At 37.3% G+C, this 23,112-nt stretch overlaps 1 protein-coding gene across 1 annotated transcript in view; it reads right to left on the bottom strand.

Moving 5' to 3' along the window:
- Nucleotides 1-1,639: 1,639 nt before the first annotated feature.
- Nucleotides 1,640-23,112, bottom strand: part of dpf1 (double PHD fingers 1) — a 63,897-nt gene continuing 42,424 nt past the window's right edge. The window contains exons 9-12 of the mRNA XM_027999113.1: nucleotides 18,401-18,520; nucleotides 13,159-13,271; nucleotides 10,142-10,223; nucleotides 1,640-9,188 (exon numbers count right to left, since the gene is read on the bottom strand). Of these exons, the coding sequence (XP_027854914.1) occupies nucleotides 9,118-9,188; nucleotides 10,142-10,223; nucleotides 13,159-13,271; nucleotides 18,401-18,520 (386 nt within the window). The 3' untranslated portion in view covers nucleotides 1,640-9,117. The remainder of the gene's footprint in view (nucleotides 9,189-10,141; nucleotides 10,224-13,158; nucleotides 13,272-18,400; nucleotides 18,521-23,112) is intronic.

Raw genomic sequence — 23,112 nt, 5'->3', positions numbered from 1 at the left:
TGGAGCTCTGCCAAAGGATGGATGGAGGGTTTTTTTTTTTCTTTTTTGGAGAGCATAGTTAAAAATACCTATATGCTCCCCCTGGTATGAAGTGCATAGTATTTTTTTTTGTCTGTTCTGTCTACTGGGAGGCAGCAGGAGGGATAAAAATGAAACTGTTGATGGGCTTGACTTCACCATGCCGCCGTTGTACAGCCAAGTCTGGCCAACACGGCAACAGTGATGAATGTCTCATATTCAGGAATACATCACAAATAAAAGCTGTACCTGCCCTGAATAGCAAAGCGTACTTGGCTCTGCTGTTCTTGAAAACAATAGTGGACAATAGAGCTGCTTTGTCTCCTATTCTTAGATTATAAGGTAATCTTAGTGAAACATTTTGTTCCTTTTTGTTGTGAGTTAATAACCAATTAAATTCTTTTCAAGAGCGTGTAGAGAAAAAGGAAAGCAGAGTTCTGTTTAATGTGTTTTAGCAGAAGAGTGTTTCATTTAAATAAGAAATTATCATTTGTTATTCAGTGTTGAGAGCTGACTTTGAACAGACTGCTTTGATAGATTGTGATCTGCAAAGTGGAAAGAGGAGAAAATGGTTGCTGTTGACCTCGGATTTGAGCCCAGAAGTGTGGCTGCATTTGAGACAAGAACTGGGTGACTTTACCTAAATAAAAACGTGGGTAGAAAATGTAAAATAGGAAATTAACAGGCTTAAATACCACAGATGATGATTTCATACTATTGTCATATAGGCAAAGAAATATATAAAATGATTGAATTGCTCTTATTTACATGAATAAAAGAAGAAACCAGAGGATCTCAATTTTTTTTACATTTTATCTGTCTCATTTAAGACATGTGTAAAAAAATAAAACGTTTACAAAAGTTATATATTGCAGCTTAATAAAGGTGATCAGTTCTCCTTTAGTTTCTAAACTAGTGGGTGTCCAATCCATGACTTTCTAAATGGAAAGGAAAGAAAAGCAAAGGAAACGAAGGGGTGCTACGTTTAATACTTTCTTTGACATTCAATGATGAGGCTGGAATGGTATGACGGGAAATTTTCATGGTTTCGAAATCGCAAAAAAGCTGGTTTTCCTTGAGAGCTATAACTGACCCCTACCTACTTCTTTACCAGAACCCTCATAATAATATCTACATGTCCCCCCCTGTAAACTTATTTGTCTTTGAACATAAATCTATTTTTACATTTCTAATGCATTTTATAATTTCACCTTTTAACTTTCAACTCGCTACAATTTTTGGATATTGATTAAAATGTTGAAAGACTAAAACATAATTGTTGTTAAACTGCAAAGTACTAAATTACATTTGATAAAAATGTAGGTATTAATTTGGCATAAGGACAAACTGTGCTAATTTTGAATTTATAACATTTAGTAACAGTCGACTAGAGGCCAAGCACGAGAAAAGGTTTATCATCAGAGATTTGACTTTGAATTGGAAAAATTGACTTGAAATATCTTATCCATATGAGAGAAGAACTGACTGAAAATCTGACTTCTGGGTACACAAGAGTAAACAATAGGGATACAAAATAATGAAGAAAACAAATAGTTAAACAATTAGAAAAAGAGTATGCAAAGCATAACATAACCATAAACACACAATTACACAGCAACGGTTGAGGCTCATTTTCAATTGCAATTTTTAATGGAAAAAAAGAGTCAAGGGAAGAGAAAAAACTGGGTAAATTGAGAAAGCCAAATGAATTCACAGAGAATGACTGACAGCAATGATGGCAGCAATGCAGTCACAGTCCACACTTCAAAGCATTCCCAGGTACCAGACAGAGAAAGAGACCGGGAGCTGGAAGGGTGAAGGGGGGTTAAAAAAATGTCCAAGAAGATTTCATCTTCCTTCCCAGGTAGAAAATACAAATTAAAAATTGCTCTGCATCTAGTGTTGATAACAACATACAATCACATTTTTTTTAAAAATGGCAAGAATAAAAATAAAAAGTGCAATCGCACCCACACACTTACATACTTACAATTAGTTTCAGGGTTTTGAGAAAGGAAACAAAAAAGTGCAAGCAAGATCACAGAAGAACAACAATTTACAAGAAAGTCAGAGAGTGGCCCAAAGTCTCGTCGTCCAGCAGCCAAAGACCAGGCCGAACCATGGGCCCCGTGGATCCGGGTGAGGGTTCTGTTGTCCCCACCCCTCGCATCTCCTTCACATCGGTTTGTCCATTTTGTACAAAGTGAAGGCTCACATTTTATCAGACAATCACAGTCCAACATGGCTTCCACACCCTCCCTAGAGAGTACAATCAAAATGAGTTTGACTCCACCACGCTTATCCCAGTGCCAAGAAAGCTCCCGGTAAAAAGGCTGTTTACTCTCCCCTGACATTGTCTTTACTCACCACTCAAAAGACAAACATTTTCCAGCTAAGGCTTATCAAGAAACATTTTCACTCAAGCACACTTCAAGTCTAAATGTTAGCTCTGACTGGTTAATGATAAAAGAATAGGTTATTGGACAGCATGTTTGTGAAAATGTTCATCCCGTTTTAACAATGTGAAAGAGTGCTATTCAAGTGCAAGGTGTGAATTCTGTAAGTACACTGAGGTGAATGTAACCCCGGTGCAGCTTTCTGAGAGCTAGGTCAGTTTGCCCTTTTTACAATTCATCATTCTTTTTTATGAATACATGCTGCCATTTCATCCCAACTTTCTTCCATTTTATGCCCACTGTAGAGCAACCTTTTCTCATGGATATGCTTTTATTACGAATCATGGAGTTAAATGATCCTCCAAATGCTGAGATATCAATTATACTATAATCCAATATAATATATCACTATTTCAACTTGTTTATTGCACCCCGTTTCCATCTCCATTTAGGCAAATTAACTAAATATGACAGATTATCAGTCCTAATAAGGGCAGAATATTTATGAGAGATTTTTCCGCTGATAGACAATTCTGACACCTTACATTTACATTTCTTTACAGTAAAATATTATTAGCTCACAGAATGTTACTTTTAATCAGCTGTCACAGTGGGAACAAAATGCCTTCAGGATGGGTACGAATCAACATTTTCTGCAAAACTAAACCTTTACTAGACATGAAATCAAACATGCAAAACCATAAAATAGTGATGGGGTGAAATGACCAGCATTGCATGATGTCGTGCCATGCAACTGATTCATCTTAGAAATCTGTTTTTCTTTAAAAAAACAAACAAACAAACAAAAACAAAACAGCTATTTTGGTTCAGTATGCATTTTTCACTAATTCTGAGACAAGGTTAGGGTTCCCACTACCTCACAAAAACTCTCCTGAGGACCAAATGTGTCCACACTGTGTAATATCCAACAAGACAAAAGAAAAAAAAAGCTCTAAACATAATGATAATGAATGAAAGCTTAAGTAGTAGCTTATTGTGTCATTCTTGCGCCACTGGATTTTACTCTGAACTGAAGTGGTGGCATAACTTTTCACCTGCAGTCCGACAGTTTGGGTAAAACTTGCACAAGCTGATGATTTAAACAAGATCAACTTTAACTAAAGCCAGCAAATTTGAATGGTATGGATTTATACATAAGCATGGGAAATATTGCGTGAAATTGTTATTTGCTGATCTGAAGATATTCTGATATTTACAGCTATTGTTTCCAAGCTTAAATCTATCAGACAAATCAATGTAGTTCTGCTCTGTTACAGCAAATGATTTGGGAAGGCTGAGTGACTCTTTCTCACTCAGCACTTTGCCCATCAAGAGTGGCCATTAAAGTGGCTTTTAAAAAATCCAGTTAAACTGTTTATAGATAAAAAAAACAATAGTACTTTAAATCTGAGGAGAGCTGTTTAGTGCAAGCTTTAAAAAAGCTTATTAAGCATACTGAGGTCATGATGAACATGGTTAGCATACCAACATATTTTTGGCCTATTTCAGGACTGTGAAATATATCAGAAATATATTGTCATTTTATTCTCAGTGTGTGCAATATTAACATTGGGAAGAACTGTTTAAGTAGCCAAGTTATATTCCAAGAAGTGTTGAGCTTCAGCTTTTTGGATGGGGCTTTAGTGCACAGTTCATAGTGTCCAAGATGTTAAAGAGCTCAGAAGGTATTATAAAAATCAGAATGTCAGGAAGAGGGAATTAATACTCTAGTTGCATGGTTTTCTATTTATGAAGTTCTAGTAAATATGGCTTTCTAAACCAAAAACAAAATAGAACACAACATGTTAATTTATGTTAACATGTATAGCAATGTATGTGAATGTTAAACCCAGGCCAAACTACTCTGGATCTGTTATTTACTTTTAATAGCACAATGCCTTATAAAAATAACACACCATCCTGGTCTCACTACACCTTTGGCAGCACGCATAATTTGATCACCACATAAGCCAGAAAGCCATCGATTTTTAGGACATTCCTTACTTGCAATAAGTATGATATCCAAACTGTACTGATGAAGATTCACTCACCATGGCATGTTGAAGGCTTGAAACTGAAAGTGAAACTCATAGCTTGACCTATGCTCTGACTGATTTGGCTAATAATTATCTGACCACTCGGTGATACTCATAAAACATTGAGATTTGCTTCTCATTTAGTCAGTTGATCCTTAAATATAAGAAACAAATAATAAAATGGTGACATTATGGCAAAATGTGCCCTGTCATGTCACAGTGGAAACTGTGAACTTCACACTTTTTGAATTTCCATCCACTACTGAGAACAAGCGTCCATCAGAAGTGCAACTTGTACTTCAATTCATGAAAATTATTACATTTTTCACAAACTCCCTTATTTTTTTCACATTTAGGCCCTTTATTCTAATATACCAAGATTTGTGGTAAGACAGGAAAATGTGACAAGAGATTAAAGGTGAGGGAATCTGAATCTGTCTAATTGACATAATCTTGAATAACACCTTTGGTCTATTAGATAACTGAGTAGATTCACTGAAAAATCTTTCTTAGAAACTGTAGTAAAATACATATAAATACTGCACTTCAGAGAATTCTGACTGGCTTTAGAATTTTTTCACTACCAATTTGTAGTGAAAAAGTCAAAACTTTTGATATCTTCTTAGCTATCTTAAAGTTGAAAGTGATGTAATAACTTTCATTTGCCACCAATTGCTTCGGTACATTTTTGAACATTAATTTACTCCTTCAGTGAATGAAGAACTATATGAATGTGTTCTCTCCAACATTCCAGCAGATGACCATGACCAGCTACGTAACACCACAGCCATACTGCGTTAATTCATATGCATGTTTACATCAAGGGCTTGCTTAAATTGCATTCGTAATTACTTGTAATAACTTTCTACTTCTTTCACTTAATCTACATGGAAAGATGGATCAGTCGTTCAAAAAAGGCCCGGCCGTTTTGACCTAACCATTAAACTGGTACTTAACAGCTCTGAAAAACAAGCCGTAAAGCCACAGCCAACAGATGGTCAAGAATTGTTCTTCCAGTACAGTGGGGGAAAAAAGTATTTAAAGCAACATAGTGATACAAAACATGCCTCAAAACGCACTATGGAGTCTTCTAAGAGGTGCAGGACAAGATTTGCAGGCTCAAAAGAGCAGTGCAGCTAAAACAGTTAAAAAATCATGGTACAAAAATGAGCAAAGGTCACCTTAATGGTAACTGAAAGATTCAAAAATGTAGGTGCACCAAGTGTTAACCATGTGTCATGTAAAACTGTTTTGTTCTGCTCCTGATTGGTTTAAGTTAAAGAATACATCTTGAAAATATGGCTAAGCTACTGTATATATGATGGGAAAAAGATAGAAGTATTCACTTCTTTAATAGGTAAATAAAGATGTAAGAGACTTACAAGTTTGTTTCCATTATGTTATCTTAAACCTTCATACTTCAGAATCTAACTACCAAGAATCCTTAACGTCCCCCAGACTGTTTGTCAAGTAAGTTTCAATTGTTTAGGTGAATTAGACTCACTGATGCTGCGAGTCTCGCTAATCCTCTACAGGCTACTGTCAGTGTTGCTGCTTTATACAGAAAAAAATAATCATTTGAAGAAGTGCACTGCAGCCATTGTAGTGTTCTTTAATTACCCTTTAAGCTCAATAGTCTATTACTGGATTGAACTGAACTGAATTGAATAAGTGCTGTTACTATGACAAATACATTGTCAGGACTATTCCCTGCACCGGGGTAGGCAGATCCTGAATGGAACAAAAACAGTGAAATCAGAATAACGAAGCATTAAATTCACAGTTTTACAGTCTAAGTGTAACATATTAGCAAAAAAACAGTGAACGTTTCCAGAAATCAGAAGTTGTAGATGATTTTAAGTTGACTGTGACAACCCTGATGTCCTATAACCAATGACATCTCCACCCTTTTACTTGAAATGATAAGACCGAAATGATGATGATTGTGTGGGTGACTGTGGCTCAGTAGGAAGAGTAGTTAGTTGCAATCTGAACGTTTTTGATTCCAGCTTCCTCCTGGAAGGCACTTAACCCCAAGTTGCCAAGTAATATGTGTGTTGGTGCATAAAGTTGTGTGTTAGTGAGTGTGGTGCTAATGTGAACGCTATGCGTGGTGAGTTTGGCTAGAAAACAAAAATATAGAAAATATAATAAATAAAAAATGATGATATAAATTCACTCCATTAACTGTCTGGTGACCACAATCTGTTCATTTCAAGCTTTACAGGCCCTGACCAGTGCTCAGATTCTTGGAGTCTCAAAAAAACTTTTGTTCCTATTCAGTGAATGCACCTTGTCCAAACCCTAAGTCACCCCAACAAAAACACTCTTCATGTGGGAGTTGTCACTCAGACAGAAGCTCAGAAAAAACACAAAGAACTTATTTAAAAAGAAAATCAGTCTGCTAAAACTGATATCAACAAAAATTAATACAACAATAACAATAAAACAACAAGGATCAAAAATCAGTTTGTCTCAATTTAGTAAACGTCAAACTGTGTGGAAAGATATAACTGTGCAATCTTTGTCAAATGCAGATTTTCTTTAGTCACTGCATTTGTTAAAGACTAGAAATAAAAAGGATCTACACATGTCGTAAAACTTTTGATGCAGTCACACTTTAAAACAAATTAAAAATCACTCTAAATTCAGAAGAAACATATAACAACAGCTGATGTTAAAAACAAAAAAGCTAGTGCAACGTCACCCAAAAGAGGGCTGTAAACACAGCTACATGCTGACAATATGCAGTTATGATATGAAATATACCTTGACTGGAGGATTTAGTGTCCCAAATCTGTCTCAAAACATGAGGGAAGTCATTAAAGTTTGCAGAAAAATTTTAGTATTTAGCAATTTAATCTGTGATGAGTGGAATGGTGTGAATAGCCAATAATTTCAAAATGTTTGACATCTTCCCTTTACTGCGCTCCAAACCTAACGCTCAGGGTAATGTCAAAAGTTTCTTACCAAGGTTCATGACTGGGATAGATTTCTACCCAAGGTATGCAGTTTCAGAACATAGCTTGTCTTGAATAAGCTATTAGGCTGTTTTACAGCTATAAAGCTTTAAAGGGAAAAATATGAAAGTGAGCAGGAATTTGTTTTTATATACAGTGTATTGTGTGCCAGACGATGTCCACTTGTGTAACACTGTGAAATGTTGCACAATGAAATGTGAACTTTGAACTTGTCCCTTTAACACTTTTAAACTTTACTCTGTACTTCAAACTTACAGCGGGACTTGTATCTCAATCAGTCTGCCTATGTTGTTAAATCTTCCGTTCTACATTCAGATCACTTGGTCTTTGACCTCTTCATAGATCTAACTGGTATTTGACTGGCCACAGTCACTGGCTGCACCGTTCAAAGAAATCCACTAAGACACAGGCACAAACAGAACTTCAAAGTTACAATGGGCGGCTAAAGAGTTTGTATCACAAACACATTATTGCGAATTAAGTGTGCTTTCCTTTCCATTTCAATTAAAAGTTCTTTTTAAAGAATAAAATTAATAACATGCAAATGAACACAAATAAATAAAAGGAATCATAGAAAATGTGTTTTCAGGCCTCGGCATGAGAGCTGCATATTTCCACACACCAGTCCTACATTCTGAGATCATAGACAACACACCAATCACCAGAAGTGTTACAGTCTTGCACTGGCTTCACAGTCATGGTTTCGTGGGTGGAAAGGTTATATGCAGGTCAGGTAAGGGCTTGCGAGAGATGCTAAGCCGAAACTGTTATTTTTTCAAATACACAGTTTGATTTGAATGGAGGAGAAAAAATCCTTCTCTCCATTTATCCAGGAGCCAAAACCATGCACTAAAAACCTTCAGTGTCAATTTCTAAAATGCACCATTAAGTTGTGGGAACCCCATGCACAGAGAGAAGAAAGGGTGAGGTCAAAGGTGGTCTGAGTTCCTGACCGGATGCCTCTTATTTACCACTGAGTTGAGTCTTTTCATGAGAGTGTGGTTCAAAAATCAAATCAGATTAAATTCTGTACAATTTACTCCCTGGTTGAAAAAGACATCCAGACAAATACCAGAGGAGAGTTCAGTGTCTCTGCAGCTCTGCCGTACACAAAGGAGGACAGAGAGAAGAAAATAAAATTTTGGTTGAATGTACATTTCACAGTTGGAAAAACACTGAGATGCACTGCTCCATGGTTCTCCACAGCTTCGTCCTCTCTCAAACATGTCACCGTTTTATTAATTTTTACTCACTACATGAGAGAGTCACAGCTGAAGATCATTAGGGCACATCCGAGGGCCCTTATGAGGGTTCCTGTGGAGTAGTATGTCTCAGAAGTGCCCTTGGCGGGCTGAAGTGTGTGTCTTGCTGACAAACTTATTGCCGGCTGATGAATTCCTCTGCTGAGACGGAGGAGAGGGAGGCTGGAGTTCGGGTCAAGCACAAAAGGGAATTTCAGGGGGCAAAAGAGGACGGAGTGTGGCTCGCCGCTGGAGAGATGCTCGGGAGCAGGCATAGCACTGTGGGTAATCTGCGTGCTCCAAAGGTCGCAGGGACAGATTGTGAAAACTGTGCCGATGAGTAGATCAGTAAAACGGGAGAGGTGGAGATGCTGAAGAACACGGGAGGAGCGACAGAGAGGTGGTTTGGGAGAGGGCGAGGGGCCGTGAGGACGTGCTCTGCAGATTAAGTCAGGGTGATGTAGGCCGAGGCCTTCTCCTTCAGTTGTCTCAAACACAGATGACAGCTCCAGCTCCCTGTAAGGCACACAGATCAGCGACATCACAGATCAGACGTTCAATCACTGCGATCGTAAAGCCTGCTGGATTAATCTCTTGTTTCACACAGAGAGCTGAGTAACACTGTAAATTAAAGCTCGGCGAAGAGACGTCACATGCTGCGTCTGTGATTTTGTAGATGCAGGGGATTTCACAAATAGTTTGGTTTGCAGTGAGATTCGAGACTGTGTGACATTTCTTAAAGACCTTGGAGGCCAAAGCTAAATTTTACCTCAACCTTAATACTTCAAAGTGGTTGGTAATCTTGCCTGAAGATGCTGAGAGCACTGAACACAGCACAGATGCTGAAGCATACACCATGTAAGATCGCCATCCATGAGACGGAACCCCCGAGTGTTCACCTCAAGCAAGAGGCAGGCTTTCAGAACTTTTCTTCTAAATTAAAAGGCATCGCATGTGTGTGGGCAGAGCTTGACACTGTTACCAAGCGTTAAACACAAGTGGCACTGCTAGTGTATCTTCAGCCACTTTTACCATGGAAACAGGTTATCTTTCCACGACTCATTTCCATGACAACGCCATCAAACATCCTGAGGCAGCCATCTTAGGTGGAAAAATGACAGTTTGATTTAAATAGATGTTCCTGCACCATTAATGGGATCATAGACACAGTGCCAAGCCTCTCTCTCTTTCCCTCTCTTTCTGATTCAGATTAAGACGATCCAGTAGAGAGTTGCCGCTTCCTCACTGTTATATTTTCCCCTTCGTATGAAAGTATAAGACAAAACATGGCTGCTCTCCTGAGAGTAAAAAAAAAAAAGATGAGCCGTTTATTCTGCACTGATGGCTAAAATGTTCTCAGAAGATGGCTCTGGTTGGTGCAGTGTGACCAAAACCAGGCCTGTGAACTCCTCGTAAGCAGCAACACTCGACTACAAGACTGTTTTAATGAACCAACTGTTAGTGCGTACCCTCTGGTGGTTCAGACATGGGAGGACTCAGACAGTACATGTGGTAGCCTCTGTCGCAATCGTCACAGAACAACAGCTGGTCCTACAACACAACAGAACAACAGATGTTAACATTAGTAGCATGAACAACTTTGAAACGATAGCTGCAGGACTCAACAGCACAAATTTAAGTGTGTTGGGTTATTTGGGAATTGTAAATTTGGGTTGATTTTAATAAGCACTGGAAACAGTGTGGGCTTCAAGGAGGGAGTTAAACTGAAATATTAAGAAACGGCTAATTTCCTGAGTTTGTTTTTTAAATCCTGCACTCCAGCAACACACCGCAAAATATCTGCATTTAGACTAAGGTCTTAATTATTTCTTTTTATGTACAATTAATGCTTGGGAAATTGTATCTGACCTGGATCAAGCACTATTAACATCAGCAGCTACAAGCCGACAAATTTGTTTTCTTACAGGCCATTAAAACAATGTTATGTTTAAATTCACCTAAAAATTGGTTCTATGGAAAGCAGAAACAGCATGTTTACCTGACTGTCTTTAATATGTAATTAATTTAATTAATGAAACTGTGAAAAGAAAAGATTTGTTATTTATTTTACAAAGACAGGTACATCTTTAAAAAAATCAATTCTAAACAGTCTCTCACTCTGGGTCAGTAGGCTGGGAAAAACGCTGACTTGACAGATGTGCAGAATACAGCCATTATTCTGCACCCCCTCCACAAGGGGGTAAGCCACAAAAAAGTCATTGCTAAAGCAGCTGACTGTTCAGACTTCTGTGTCCTAGTATGTTCACAGAAAGTTGAGTGGAAGAACAATGTGCGAGAGGGATGACTGAATGAGAAGATTGTCAAGGAATATTCATTCGAGATTTTGTGGGGGGTTTTAGCAAGATTGCTCTGAGATTGGAGTCAGCACAATAAAAGCGATTATGCACAGATAACTCTTAAACATGAGCTACAGTTTTGCATTTCTTGTGTAAAGTGACCCCTGAACCAGACACATTGTAAACGTTTTATCTGGATTAAGGAAAAAAAAGAAAAAGCATTTTTCTCAGCGGCCCAAAGTCCACTTTTCAGAGAAAACTAAAATATGGTTTTCATTTGGAAATCAGGAGTTTGAAGGAAGAGTGAAGCGACACAGAAACCATGTTGCTTGAAGTCCAGAGTGACGTTTCCAAAGTCAGTGATGGTTGGTGAGTCATGTCATCTGCTGGTTCTGGTCTACTGGGTTGTCTGAAGTCCACACCATCAACCAGAAAAGCTTAGAGCACTTCATGCTTCTTATTCCTGACCAGCTTTGTGTAGATACTGATTTTATTGCCCAGCTATACGTACCTCCATACATCACCGCATTGAAGCAATAATTCATGCACAACCAAATATTAAGTTAATAGAATTGAAGATACTTTTCAGAAGCCTGTTATTTTCTATTAAAAGATATATTTTGTGTTGTTTATATGTAATATTCAGATTTTCTACGGCACTAGACTTTGAGTTTCACTATCTGTAAGCCATAATCATCAAAATTGTAAGAAACAAGAGTTAAAATATTACATTCTGTGAGTGATTTATATAATGCATTAGTTTTACCTTCCATTCCAAGGTAAAACTAATGTTTAAATTAGTTGCACAATGTTGTGGCACATGTGTTGTGACTTTTGGGTGGTTTATACTAAGGATTATGACTCCAAATATAGCTTTTAATAAAATACAAATATTACATAATGCCAATGAAACAGGATTTTTAATAAAGAAGTGTCATGGAAAACTCTACCAAGTCATAGAAAAGACTGCTGTCTTGAAATCTATGAAAAAAAAAATCTTGATGTCCAAAGAATGTCCTTCAATATTCCATATTAACAGAAAGCTAAGGAAGAAAAAAGTATGATGTGGATTTCAAAAAGTACACAAGCAACTGGGACCACAGCAGTGGGAGGATTGTGAAGCAAAACTCATTTAAGAGTTTCAGGGAGATTTACAAGATGTGGACCAAAGCTGAAGTTAGAACTTCAAGACACAATGATGCGTCCAGGAGACGAGCTGCAGCTGCAGCATTACTTGTTTTAATAAGTCACTCCTGAATCAAAGGCTTCAGAAGCATTTTACCAGGGGAAAGAAGAACTGGACTGGTGCTCAGGGGTCCAAAGTCACCTTTTCAGATTAAAGTATGTTTTGCTTTTCATTTTGAATTCAAGATGCCAGAGTCTGAATGAAGAGTGGAGGGCTGCAGCATCCAGATTGATGAAGTGCAGTGTGAAGTTTCTACAGTCAGTGATGTTTAGGTGAGCCACCTCATCAACTGCTTTTGGTCCACTGTCATTAATCAAGTCCAATATCAGAGCAGGACTCCACCAGGAAATCTTGGAGCGCCTCATGGTTCCTGCTGCTGACAAGCTTTTTGAAGATGCTTTTTGAACTTCTTTTAGGACTACCAAAGTACTGTTGCCTGCTTTAATGGCCATAGTGCAACTGTGCTGGATCAGACACCAAACTGACCTGACCTACATAAAAGCTATGTAGTTTAGACAAAACAAAGATGAGAGACACAAAACCCAACAAAATATTTTAACTGAAGGCTGCTATCAAAACAACCTGGGCTTAATTTATACCTCAGCAGAGCTAAGGTAAGCTAAGTGTTTGTCACACTGTATTGATGCATTAATTGGAGCAGGTATTGAACGCATTTAGTTTACCGTACCTCAATGTAAAATTTAGTCAATTTTTATTTGTTTTTCAGCAATAATAAAAAACTTTGCTAGAAAGGTTAATGTAGACTGTCATTATGTGTAAATCATTACTATCAACAACAGAATAAATGATTGAAAAATATCACTCTGTGTAATGAATCTATATATAGGCTACTGAAATAAATTAACTTTTAAGGGACTCTAGTTAATTCAGATGTGCTTGTACACTGAGTGTACAGTGTGCATGACTGTGTATTATGTGTGCGTGTGTGTTTGTGTGTGTGTGCAGCCACATGTGTTTATGTAGCATAATGAAGGAATCCTACGTCATTCTCAGAGGTGCCACACAGGCTGCAGGACTTGCACTCGATGCACTGCCAGCGATAAGTCCTCACCGCAGCCGTCATATTCACTGTGAACTGCAGACAGGACGGGTGGCCTGGGTGCACACACACACATGCACGCCCGCACACCCACGCACGCACCCGCGCACACGCACATACAAAAACATAACACATACACACAAGCATATGGCCACACAGTTTTTACTGTCATTGCTTCTGTGTTTCTAGGAAAATCATTCACCATCTATATTATTTGTGCAACATCTCATTTATGTAATACAAGAGAAATTGCATTCAATATAATAATGCAATAATTAAATAGTCAGTGTTTAATTAAGAAGGTTATGCATTCAGAAAGTAAAAATAAAATCATTTCAGCAAATGTAATGCATTTTTCCAGGACTCTAAAGTTATTTGCCCACATTTTATCCTTTCACTTCACAAGTAGATCCCAAAATATTTGAATATGATGAAAAACTATGTGCTTGCTGTCACTCATTCCAGAAAGTGAAACTCATACTGTGTAGATCAGGCGTGTCGAACTTCAGTCCTCAAGGGCCGGTGTCCTGCAACTTTTAGATGTGCCTCTGCTGCACCACACCTGAATAGAATAATTATTTCATTAGCAAGGCTCTGGAGAATTTATCTGCACAAGGAGCAGGTAATTAAGCTATTTCATTCCAGTGTTTTGTACCTGTGGCACATCTAAAAACTGCAGGACACCGACCCTTCAGAACTGGAGTTTGACACCTGTGGTATAGATTCATCCCACAGAGAGTGAATTCTTCAAGTCTTCATTTCTTGTAGTTTTGATGATTATGGCTTACATAAAAACCCCAAATTCTGTCACAAAATGAAATACTGTGAAAAAGTTCATTATTGGAAACTCATTGTGTCTCAGCATAATCATCTAATTAACTCAAAACACCTGCAAAGGATTCTTGAGTCTTTAGACAGTCTCTCACTTTGGGTCAGCTGTCTACACAATCGTGGGGAAGACTGTTGACTGGATGGATGTCCAGACGACAGTCATTGACACCCTTTGCAAAAGGTCATTGATAAAGAAGCTGGCTGTTCAAAGAGTTCTGTATTCAAGCATATTCATCAGCAGTTGGGTGTCATAGAAAAAGGTGCATTAACAACAGGGATAACAGTAGCCTTGAGAAAATTGCCAACCAAAATCAATTTAAGAATTTGGGGTAATTTTCCACGGAGTGGACTGAGGCTGGAGACAGAAGCCACTACACACAGACAAATCCTACACATGGGTTACCGTGTCTTACCTGGACTAAGGAGAAAAGTAAATGGACTTTTGCATAACGGTCCAACTTCCTCTTTTCAGATGAAAGTAAATTCTTCATTTTATTTCAAAATCAATGTCCCACAGTCTGGAGGAAGAGTGGAGACGCACACAATTCAAGTTGCTTGAAGTTCAGCGTAAGGTTTCCCCCACTGGTAATGGTTTGGGTGCCATGTCATCTGCTGGTGTTGGTCCACTTTGTTTTCTGAAGTCCACAGTAAGCGCCACCATCTACCAGAAAAGCTTAGAGCACTTCATGCTTCGTTTTCCTGACCAGCTTTGTGTAGATGCTGATTTTATTTCCCAGCTGCACATCATGCCTTCCCACATTGACGAAAGTACCAAAAGTTGCTTCAGTGGCTATGGTTTTCCTGAGCTTGACTGGCCAGGAATTTGGTTTGACCTGAACTCCATAGAAAATCTAGGGAGTATTGTCAAGAGGAAGATGAGACTCACCAGACCCAGCAATGCAGATGTCCTGAATGCAGCTATCAAAACAACCTGCTCTTCCATTACAGCTCAATTTTAGGTTTCAAGTTTGACTTGTAAGCCATAATCATCAAAATTAGAAACTAAGGCTTGAAATAATTGGCTTTATGTACAATTACAGTACAACATATGAGTTTCCATTTCTAAAATGAGCGACAAAAAAATGTAGATTTCTCTCACAGCATTCAAATTTTTAGATGCACCTGTGTTTTTCTTGGTTAACTACAGACATGGACAAATTTGTTGGCATCCCTGCTAAATATTTGAAAAAAGTCTTTAAAAATAAGTCATCTTTAATTGCAACAGAAAAAAATATAATAAAAAAAAAAAAATATATATATATATATATATATATTCTTTTTTTTTCAGAAAAAATTAACTTCTAATGACAGCGCTTTTATTGAGTGGGAAAAATATCCAAGACTGAGGAATAATAGTTTTTAGCCAAATTGCCTGTTGTACAGTTATTGGCACACCTAACTAGGAAATAAAACTGAAGTATTTTTAGGTTCATACTATACTCATTTGAACAACAGACCACAAGCAGAGCTCAGTGTTAGAGAAATGCAACAAAAGCATCTCTGTTATCCAAATGCCGACCACTGGGAATCATGCCTCCTACCATCACAAATGTAACTTTGTGGAGTTAACTAAACTGTACTGGGACTTTGAACTGAAACCATTTTCTCTTCTTTTGTGAGCAGAGACTAAAATTTTGATTTTTGACAACAAACAGTAGGGGGTTCAAGTAAAACAAAAGAAAACTATGTAGACGTAAACCTCACCCTGACAGTACAGCATGGTGGAGGAGCCATGATGCTGTGGGTTTGTGTCAAAGAATCTTGTTAGAGTAAAGGCTATTGTGAATTCTTTGAAAACCAGGACACATTAGCAAAAAAATATGGTAACTTCTCCCAGTAAACTCAATGTGGATCATCAATGGGTCTTTCAACAAGGTATTGAACCTAAAATTTGGCAAAAGTTACGCACAAATGGTTCAGGAGGTGGTACTGGCAATTGTATCCTTTTATCAAAAACAATTAGCTGTTTGGGTGGGATTTTTCTCTCCAGTGAATAAATTCTCACTTAGGTGGGATTTTCTAAATGTTTGAGTCCAAGATTACGCTCTTGCAACAAAATATACATTTATTTTAAAGCTTTTCACACAATATTACCAGGAATGCCAATAAATGGGGCCAGAGCTGTAAACTTTTAATAAATTTTACAACTTTTTAAGCTGTCATGACCTTCCATGTTAAAGGTTTCACAGAAAAGGGACCATACCAATGCTTTTTCATTAGCCCATTCACTACAGTTCACAGACGTAATGTTTGTTCACTGATTTTTTATTTTTCAGAGTAATAAAATGATGGACGGAATAAATATATATGTATTTATACAGTACATGCAGTCAATGATAGATACAAAAGTTCTGCACCAATTACACAACATTCTATGGTTTTACATGCAAGCAAAATGTACAGTAACATTCAGTTGCAAAACAAGTTTGATGATGGAAAAATAACACAATCATTTATTATGAAAGCATCAATCATGAGCAAATGGAGAAATCCACTCAGAGATGTCAGTAGACTTATGTAACAGTCAGTTATTATAAAATGACAACTAGGGAAATGTGTTGTATTATACAAGATTGTCCAAATATGGCATTTCACTGGCTCTATTTATATCCAGTACTAAAAGTATTTCACTCTTAGTACTAGGGAGCAGGATGTTTTCAAGGTTTCTAGCTGAACGTAAGTCTACTAGCCCATATCCATGTATGAAACTATAGTTAGGCAGCTTTTTGGCAGCTTTGTTAATGTTAGAGCCTCATTTGTAAGTCGCTTTGGATGAAAACGACTGCCAAATGCATGAACATGAACATGAAAAGTTAAGCCTGAAATGATTCGTACATTTGGCAGATTTAGAGGTAAAATAATTTTCAATCAATCAGAAAGTTTGTTTCTGATACAAAATTAGACATAAATCTCTAAAACTTTAATACAGTAATCAAACCTTTCTTACAACATGCTTTTTACATGTCTTAGCTGGTATTTTTTATTCTAGTGATGAGCTCCAAGCCTTTGAGACAGAAAGCCGTCCTTACCATCATCTAATCTCCAGCACAAAATCTCAAATCGGGATATTTGCTGTGCCACCATAAAACATTAATGTTACTTCCAGTCAGAAGAAACACTAACTCTAAATCTAAATCTGTCCGTTGTATGAATACATTTGTATGTAATTTGAATTTTTAAATAAAAATTTATCAGGGATATGTGATGTTAAAAAACCCTCATTTGTTGGACGGTTACACTAAAAACAATCACCTCACATTCTCAATCATTTCCAGTAAAAACTTTGAATTGCCGTAACTGGGTAATTGTGACTTCATTGTCTTTTAGCCAGTATGACAGTGTAATTTGTATATTGTGTTTGGGGAATTTAAATATGATATTTTAGAGCATGCTCACCGTGTTTGTAGAAAACAAAAACAAACAAAAAAACAACAAAACGGAATAAAAAACTTTTGTTTATGTTTTAGCTTTCTTTCAAGCAATCTGATTTCACACTGTAGAAGAACCAGATGTAATCACTAGAAATAGCGCGGTCACAAAAACGCCTCAGAAGACCGAAAACATTACACTATAAAGTTATCAGAGACTCAATGTTCTGACTTTTATTTAAAGGGCTAAAATACAAAAAACAATGGCATGGTCCTTTAGTTTTTAAAGGGATAGCTCAGATTTTTTGTTGAGGTTCCATAAAGTTATTTACGATAATAGATCCCTTACCAGGACTAGGCAAATATCAAAATATAGAATAGTATTTGTAGACATTTATATATAGTGGGGTTTTAGTTATCAACATTTTTTTCAAAAGACTTGTTAACTTTGTTGCTGTTTTTCTACACTAAACTTAAGTTATTACGACCAAGAATGGCAGAGGAACATATTATCCTCATTGCATAAACAATGGCCAAAAACAAACTTTACTTCTCTCTTGGTGGAGTTAGAGCACTTTGACGAATTGATACGTCCCACATCTTCAAAACATCAAAAGAAAAAACTTAGTAACAATCTCTTGTAAAGGTGATTAATATCATCTGACTTAGTGTTGCATCCCACAAATATAATTAGTTTTACTTTCACATGTTTTATTTTCTAAAATCATCTAAATAAGAAAGTTTGTCTGTCTGACATATGACATCTGTGTAGGACAGATGTCATATGTCAGACAATAGGGGAACTATTACTGATGATAACTTCACAGAACCTCACTTTTAAAAATCCAAGCTAACCCTTTAAGATCAAATTGGCTAAGACTCGTACTAGTTGAAATACACATTTTTGGAAATCAAACATCTCCAAACTGTGGGTCATCAGATGGCTGCCTTCCTCCTGCCAATCATTCCCTTCTGCGGTGTCCTACCTGAGCGTCCACAGTCCGCACAGGAGATAAGGTCTTCGGGACAGCCCGTCTTCTTTGAGCCTCCAAGGCAAAAGTCGCAGTAGCCATTGGCAATCACTGAGCCGTCCGGTGCTTTCTTAGCTGAAAAAACAAGAAAAAGCAGCCACTCTAGGTTAACTGCTCTCCAGAGAAAAAGGCGATGAAGAGCAAACTGTAAACTCATAAGTTAGAGATATGAAATGTTGTCCTGGGACGGGGACCCTGTGTCAGTCTCTCGACAGTAAGACAGATTGAAGACAGGTGAAAAACTAAAAGAGATCCACAAAGCAGCCATCAGCGGGATGTGACAAAGAGTACCATGGAGTGTTACTGAAAGACTGTGATTACAGACAAAATGCTGAGATGTAAGACAAAAGAGAAGAAAAGAGACAAGCCACTAAGCCTTTGCTGTCCCGATTATCTCGTTATATTTGCTTAAAACAAATGCAAGTCTTCACGGGAACCAGGGACTCTCCAAACCCAAACTCATCCAGGAAGTGGTGCCTCATGGGGGGGCGGGTAAATAATGTTGGGAGCAAAGACAAGGATGAGCAAGAAATGTAAGAAAGAACAGAAGGCTGAACAGAACCGAGTGTACTTATTCCTGACGGAAAGATGCAGTGACAGACCTGGCAACATGCTGAGCACAGGAAACAAGTGCTCTGTGTGAATCAGTTTCATAATAATTATTAACAAGAGAGAGATTCCCCCTGCCTGCCAGCCTGTTGTGCATGTACAGTATGTGGGCATGTCTGTGTGTATGTGTTCCACATGTAACCCCCAACTATCTCACTTCCTGTCTCTCTGATGCTGATTGCATAATCCCTTTAATGGAAGCAATCACATAACTGCACTCTGCTGTGTACGTAGGCTTTTTTTCTCTAAGATGTAATGCAGTGTACTGGCCCTTTAACAATGAGTCACCAAGCAGGATGGAGTCAAAATGCAATAGATTTCACAGGTGAACTTTGCAAAAGTATTCAAACCCCTTTAACGTTTTTACATTTGTCAAGTTAAAAGCAGAAACTTCAGCCTGGTGACCCTCTAATATTAACTCCTCGGATTCAGTACTTTGTAGAACCACCTTTTGTCTTCAGTCTTTTGGGCCTTGCACAACAATAAACTGATATTTTTGCACATCCTCCTTTGAATAACATTTTGATATCAGAGTGGATTGATTCAGAATCTAAACACAGATTCTGTTTATTTTAAATCTGAAGACTTTCTTTCAGTGATCACTTTCCTATTGCTAGTACTTCATTTCCCTTGAGTTTTTCAAAGCTACATATATTGTTTTATAACCTAACTTAGCTCTAAATTGCTCCACAACTTTCTCCGTGATAATTCTGCTGTGTTCCTTGGTCTCCGTGATGGTATTTGTTCACTACAAATCGTAGCCGTCTCAACAAAACAACCTAATTTATTGATATTAAATTACACAAAGGTGAACTCTATTTAAAGTAATATTGTTTATTCTAAAGGCTATTGTTTAACTTTAGGTCCATCCGAGTAAATGTGTACCACACAATTATCTATTCTCAAATAAAAGGAAGTTGCGATCGCAACTTTTAATGCAAATTCAAACATCATTCACAAATTTTGCACGGACTTGCACCAGTTATAGCAACTGTATTTCCTTCTTTTCTGACAATCACTGCAACTCAGCTGAATTTTGACCAATCCTGTTAGCCTCCTTCTAATTGAACTTCCTGTTTTAAATGCTGAACTTGCAAGATGAGAGCATGAATGATGCTAAATGGTAACATTAGCCTTTTGGGCATTTTGAGATGTTCTGTAGAATTTTCTTATGTATACAGTTCATGTTAACTTTATTGACCAATATGGGATTCTTCTTTAGCTCTTTGACACCTCCTCAGGATATGATTTTATTTGTGTTAAGGGTGCTATTTCAAGAAAGTACCTGCAAATGTCATTTGCACTTTAAATACTTACTATGATAAAATTCACTTTTTTGGAGAAGTTTATATGAAGCAATTTAAACTTTTTTGTAACACATTGTTATGGCAAAAATAAACTTTTTTTTTTTTTTAAAGATGCCACAATATCAGTAATTTAAGGAACAATAATCACAAAAAACCACCTCGGCATTCAGGAGGGACTGATTATATACAATATTGTGTAACAATATTGTTAAAAGTCTCAATAAAATGTGATGAATGGCTAAATATAGTCAGTGAAATGTGCAGACAGAAATGTTGTGGGTTATCCATTTCAGGATGGAGTCATGCTGAGGAGAAACAAACCATTAGACTGAAACACTCCAACACCTGCATGTCAACAAAACTAAATTTTTGGTTGGTCCACAATATACCATATCAGTGTTGAAGATTAACAGATTATTCCAAGAGTAAAATGTACACCTTAAAAGTGTAATTCTATTAGCCAACCCAAACGTATCCTGAATTTGTCGTCTACTTTCAGTGCTGAGTAATTTGTAATTCTGAATGTAACACAGATGGGAGGTTTTCCCCCTTTAGCCTCTTTCAGGCCTGTTCCAATAACCTGAAGGAAACTGATCATGTCAGCTGTGTGTCTAAATGAGCACCCCGGTGCTTGTCTCTAATAAACTGTGACAACATGTCACCAGTCCCTGCTGTATACAGTCAGAGTAATGGATAGGCAACCACTGGCGTTTGTTTGCCATACGCTCTGCTTCCCCCCAGAGAAATCCCACACTTCTTGTCAACATAAATAAAGAATTGTGCTGTCCAAACTTTCCTGCACTGTATGTTTTTTTGTTTTTTTTTAATCATTAGTTGATTCAGCTGCAATACGGGGGACAAAGCAAGCAGGAAATGCTCGTCCTGATTTGCAGCTGCAGCTCCTCTCCAGGACATGAACACACTAGGATCCGGTCAAAAAGTCATTTTTAAGGAAGGTTCCTTGCTGAGTGAAATGACCCAGAAGTACTAAAGTGGTAGCCATGATGAGTGCTGTTCAAATTATCCAAATACTGAGGAAATGAGCTCCAGTCCTCCCTTTATTATCTCCTTCAGCAATGCATTCACTGGCCAACGCTTTCTGAAAGCAAAATGGGTGTTTCTGTCCCACAAATCTTTGCAGCTGCAAATCCTCTGAAGAAATCTTGTAATGCAGACAGACTATATGGGCAACAAATAGGCAAACAAATATGAATACAGTGATGCGTGAAGCATCAGTCTATTGTATTGTATTTCATTTGCAGCGTTTTAACTGAATATTTTAAAAAATTTAATTTTTAATTATTACTATATTTTTCAGTAGTTGTAAATGACCATGTTTCATATTTTACACACTGAAAATTAAGATGCTTGATCTTCACAGATTTGATTAAACATGACAATTTCAGCGCTGTCAATAAAAAAACAGATGAGGTTGAATTTTTTCCATGTTGCTATAGAATTTTTTCAACATAAAAAAAAATCATACGAAAGGCTACAAAAAGGAAGTCTCAGCATTGTTACATCTGACCTGGTGTTCAACATTAGAGATTCTACTCAATAAATTCACAAGCACTTTATTCCCAATCTGCTGACTGCTTCACTTGGGGGTTATAAATTAGCAGAGAGGATCCAGATGATTCATATTCGTGCATTTTACCCAAAGAAAATTAAATAATCTAAATACAGCAGAGAAAAAGATTATGTATGTATAGAGATGATGTTATTAAGTTGGAATCTGATTAAGAGTCATAAAACTGGCTAGCATTCTATTAGCATTGTTGTTGTGATAACTGAGTAGTTTGTGACAGCAACGACCCAACAGTTCTTGGCTTTTTATGTTGTGTGTTTTTGTGACCTTTTCATTGAAAATCAAAGGTGTGTGTCAGGTGCTGTACTCTCAATTTGTGCATAACGCCCGGCAACAGAGTCCTTCAATGATCAAAGAGGAAAAAAAGATTTCCTGTAGACTACCATATTCAAAGTGTTGGCTAGTGAAATCAAAGGATTACTGCATGTAAGAGTCACACTGGGACAAAATATCTTCCTTGCATAATATTTGCATATTTTTTAATAAGTTCATTTAAAAGAAATACATAAAACATGTATTTTCTTTATTATGAACAGCTATTTATATTCTAGCCTTCAAGTAAAGTGTACAAATCTAAAAACAGTATGTAACTGTTGTTCTTAGAATTTTATCTTTTTTTCACCAGCATTTACATGCTGCTAATAATATTACTACCAGCTGGCGGTAATTCACCGAATTGCTTGCCTGACAACATATAATACTTTTCTGAGCATTTTTGTGTGGCAACCACAAAAACAAAGGAAGAAAACAACACTACATTTACTGCCATCTTAGATGTATTTGGAAAATTTGTAAAAGTGCAACAGAATGTTACGACAAAACACACAACTTCCCCTCTATTGGACAAGTGAAAAAAATGAAAGAATAAACAAAGACATTCATGTGGCGACCAGCAACCTCTGGTCTGTCAGAGGAATGGCTCTGCACCCAGGGCAAAGTTTCATCAGGGGGCAGAATGAACGTGTGGGGATAACTTTTCTGTTGCTTATCAAAATTCAGATATCAGGACTTCAGCAACACTGGGAAGCTTTGAGAAATCAACTTTATCAACAGACGAATATGTTAACGACTTGTGGCCTTCATTTGAGTCTGTGTTAATTTTGGTGACTAAATTTCCACAATAACCATTTTTAAGGATTCAAGGATTTTTACATATAAAACAA

This window comes from Xiphophorus couchianus, chromosome 18 (genome assembly GCF_001444195.1).
Source record: "Xiphophorus couchianus chromosome 18, X_couchianus-1.0, whole genome shotgun sequence".
In the NCBI taxonomy this organism is placed as follows: Eukaryota; Metazoa; Chordata; class Actinopteri; order Cyprinodontiformes; family Poeciliidae; genus Xiphophorus; species Xiphophorus couchianus.
This window is presented reverse-complemented; position numbering and strand designations above follow the sequence as displayed.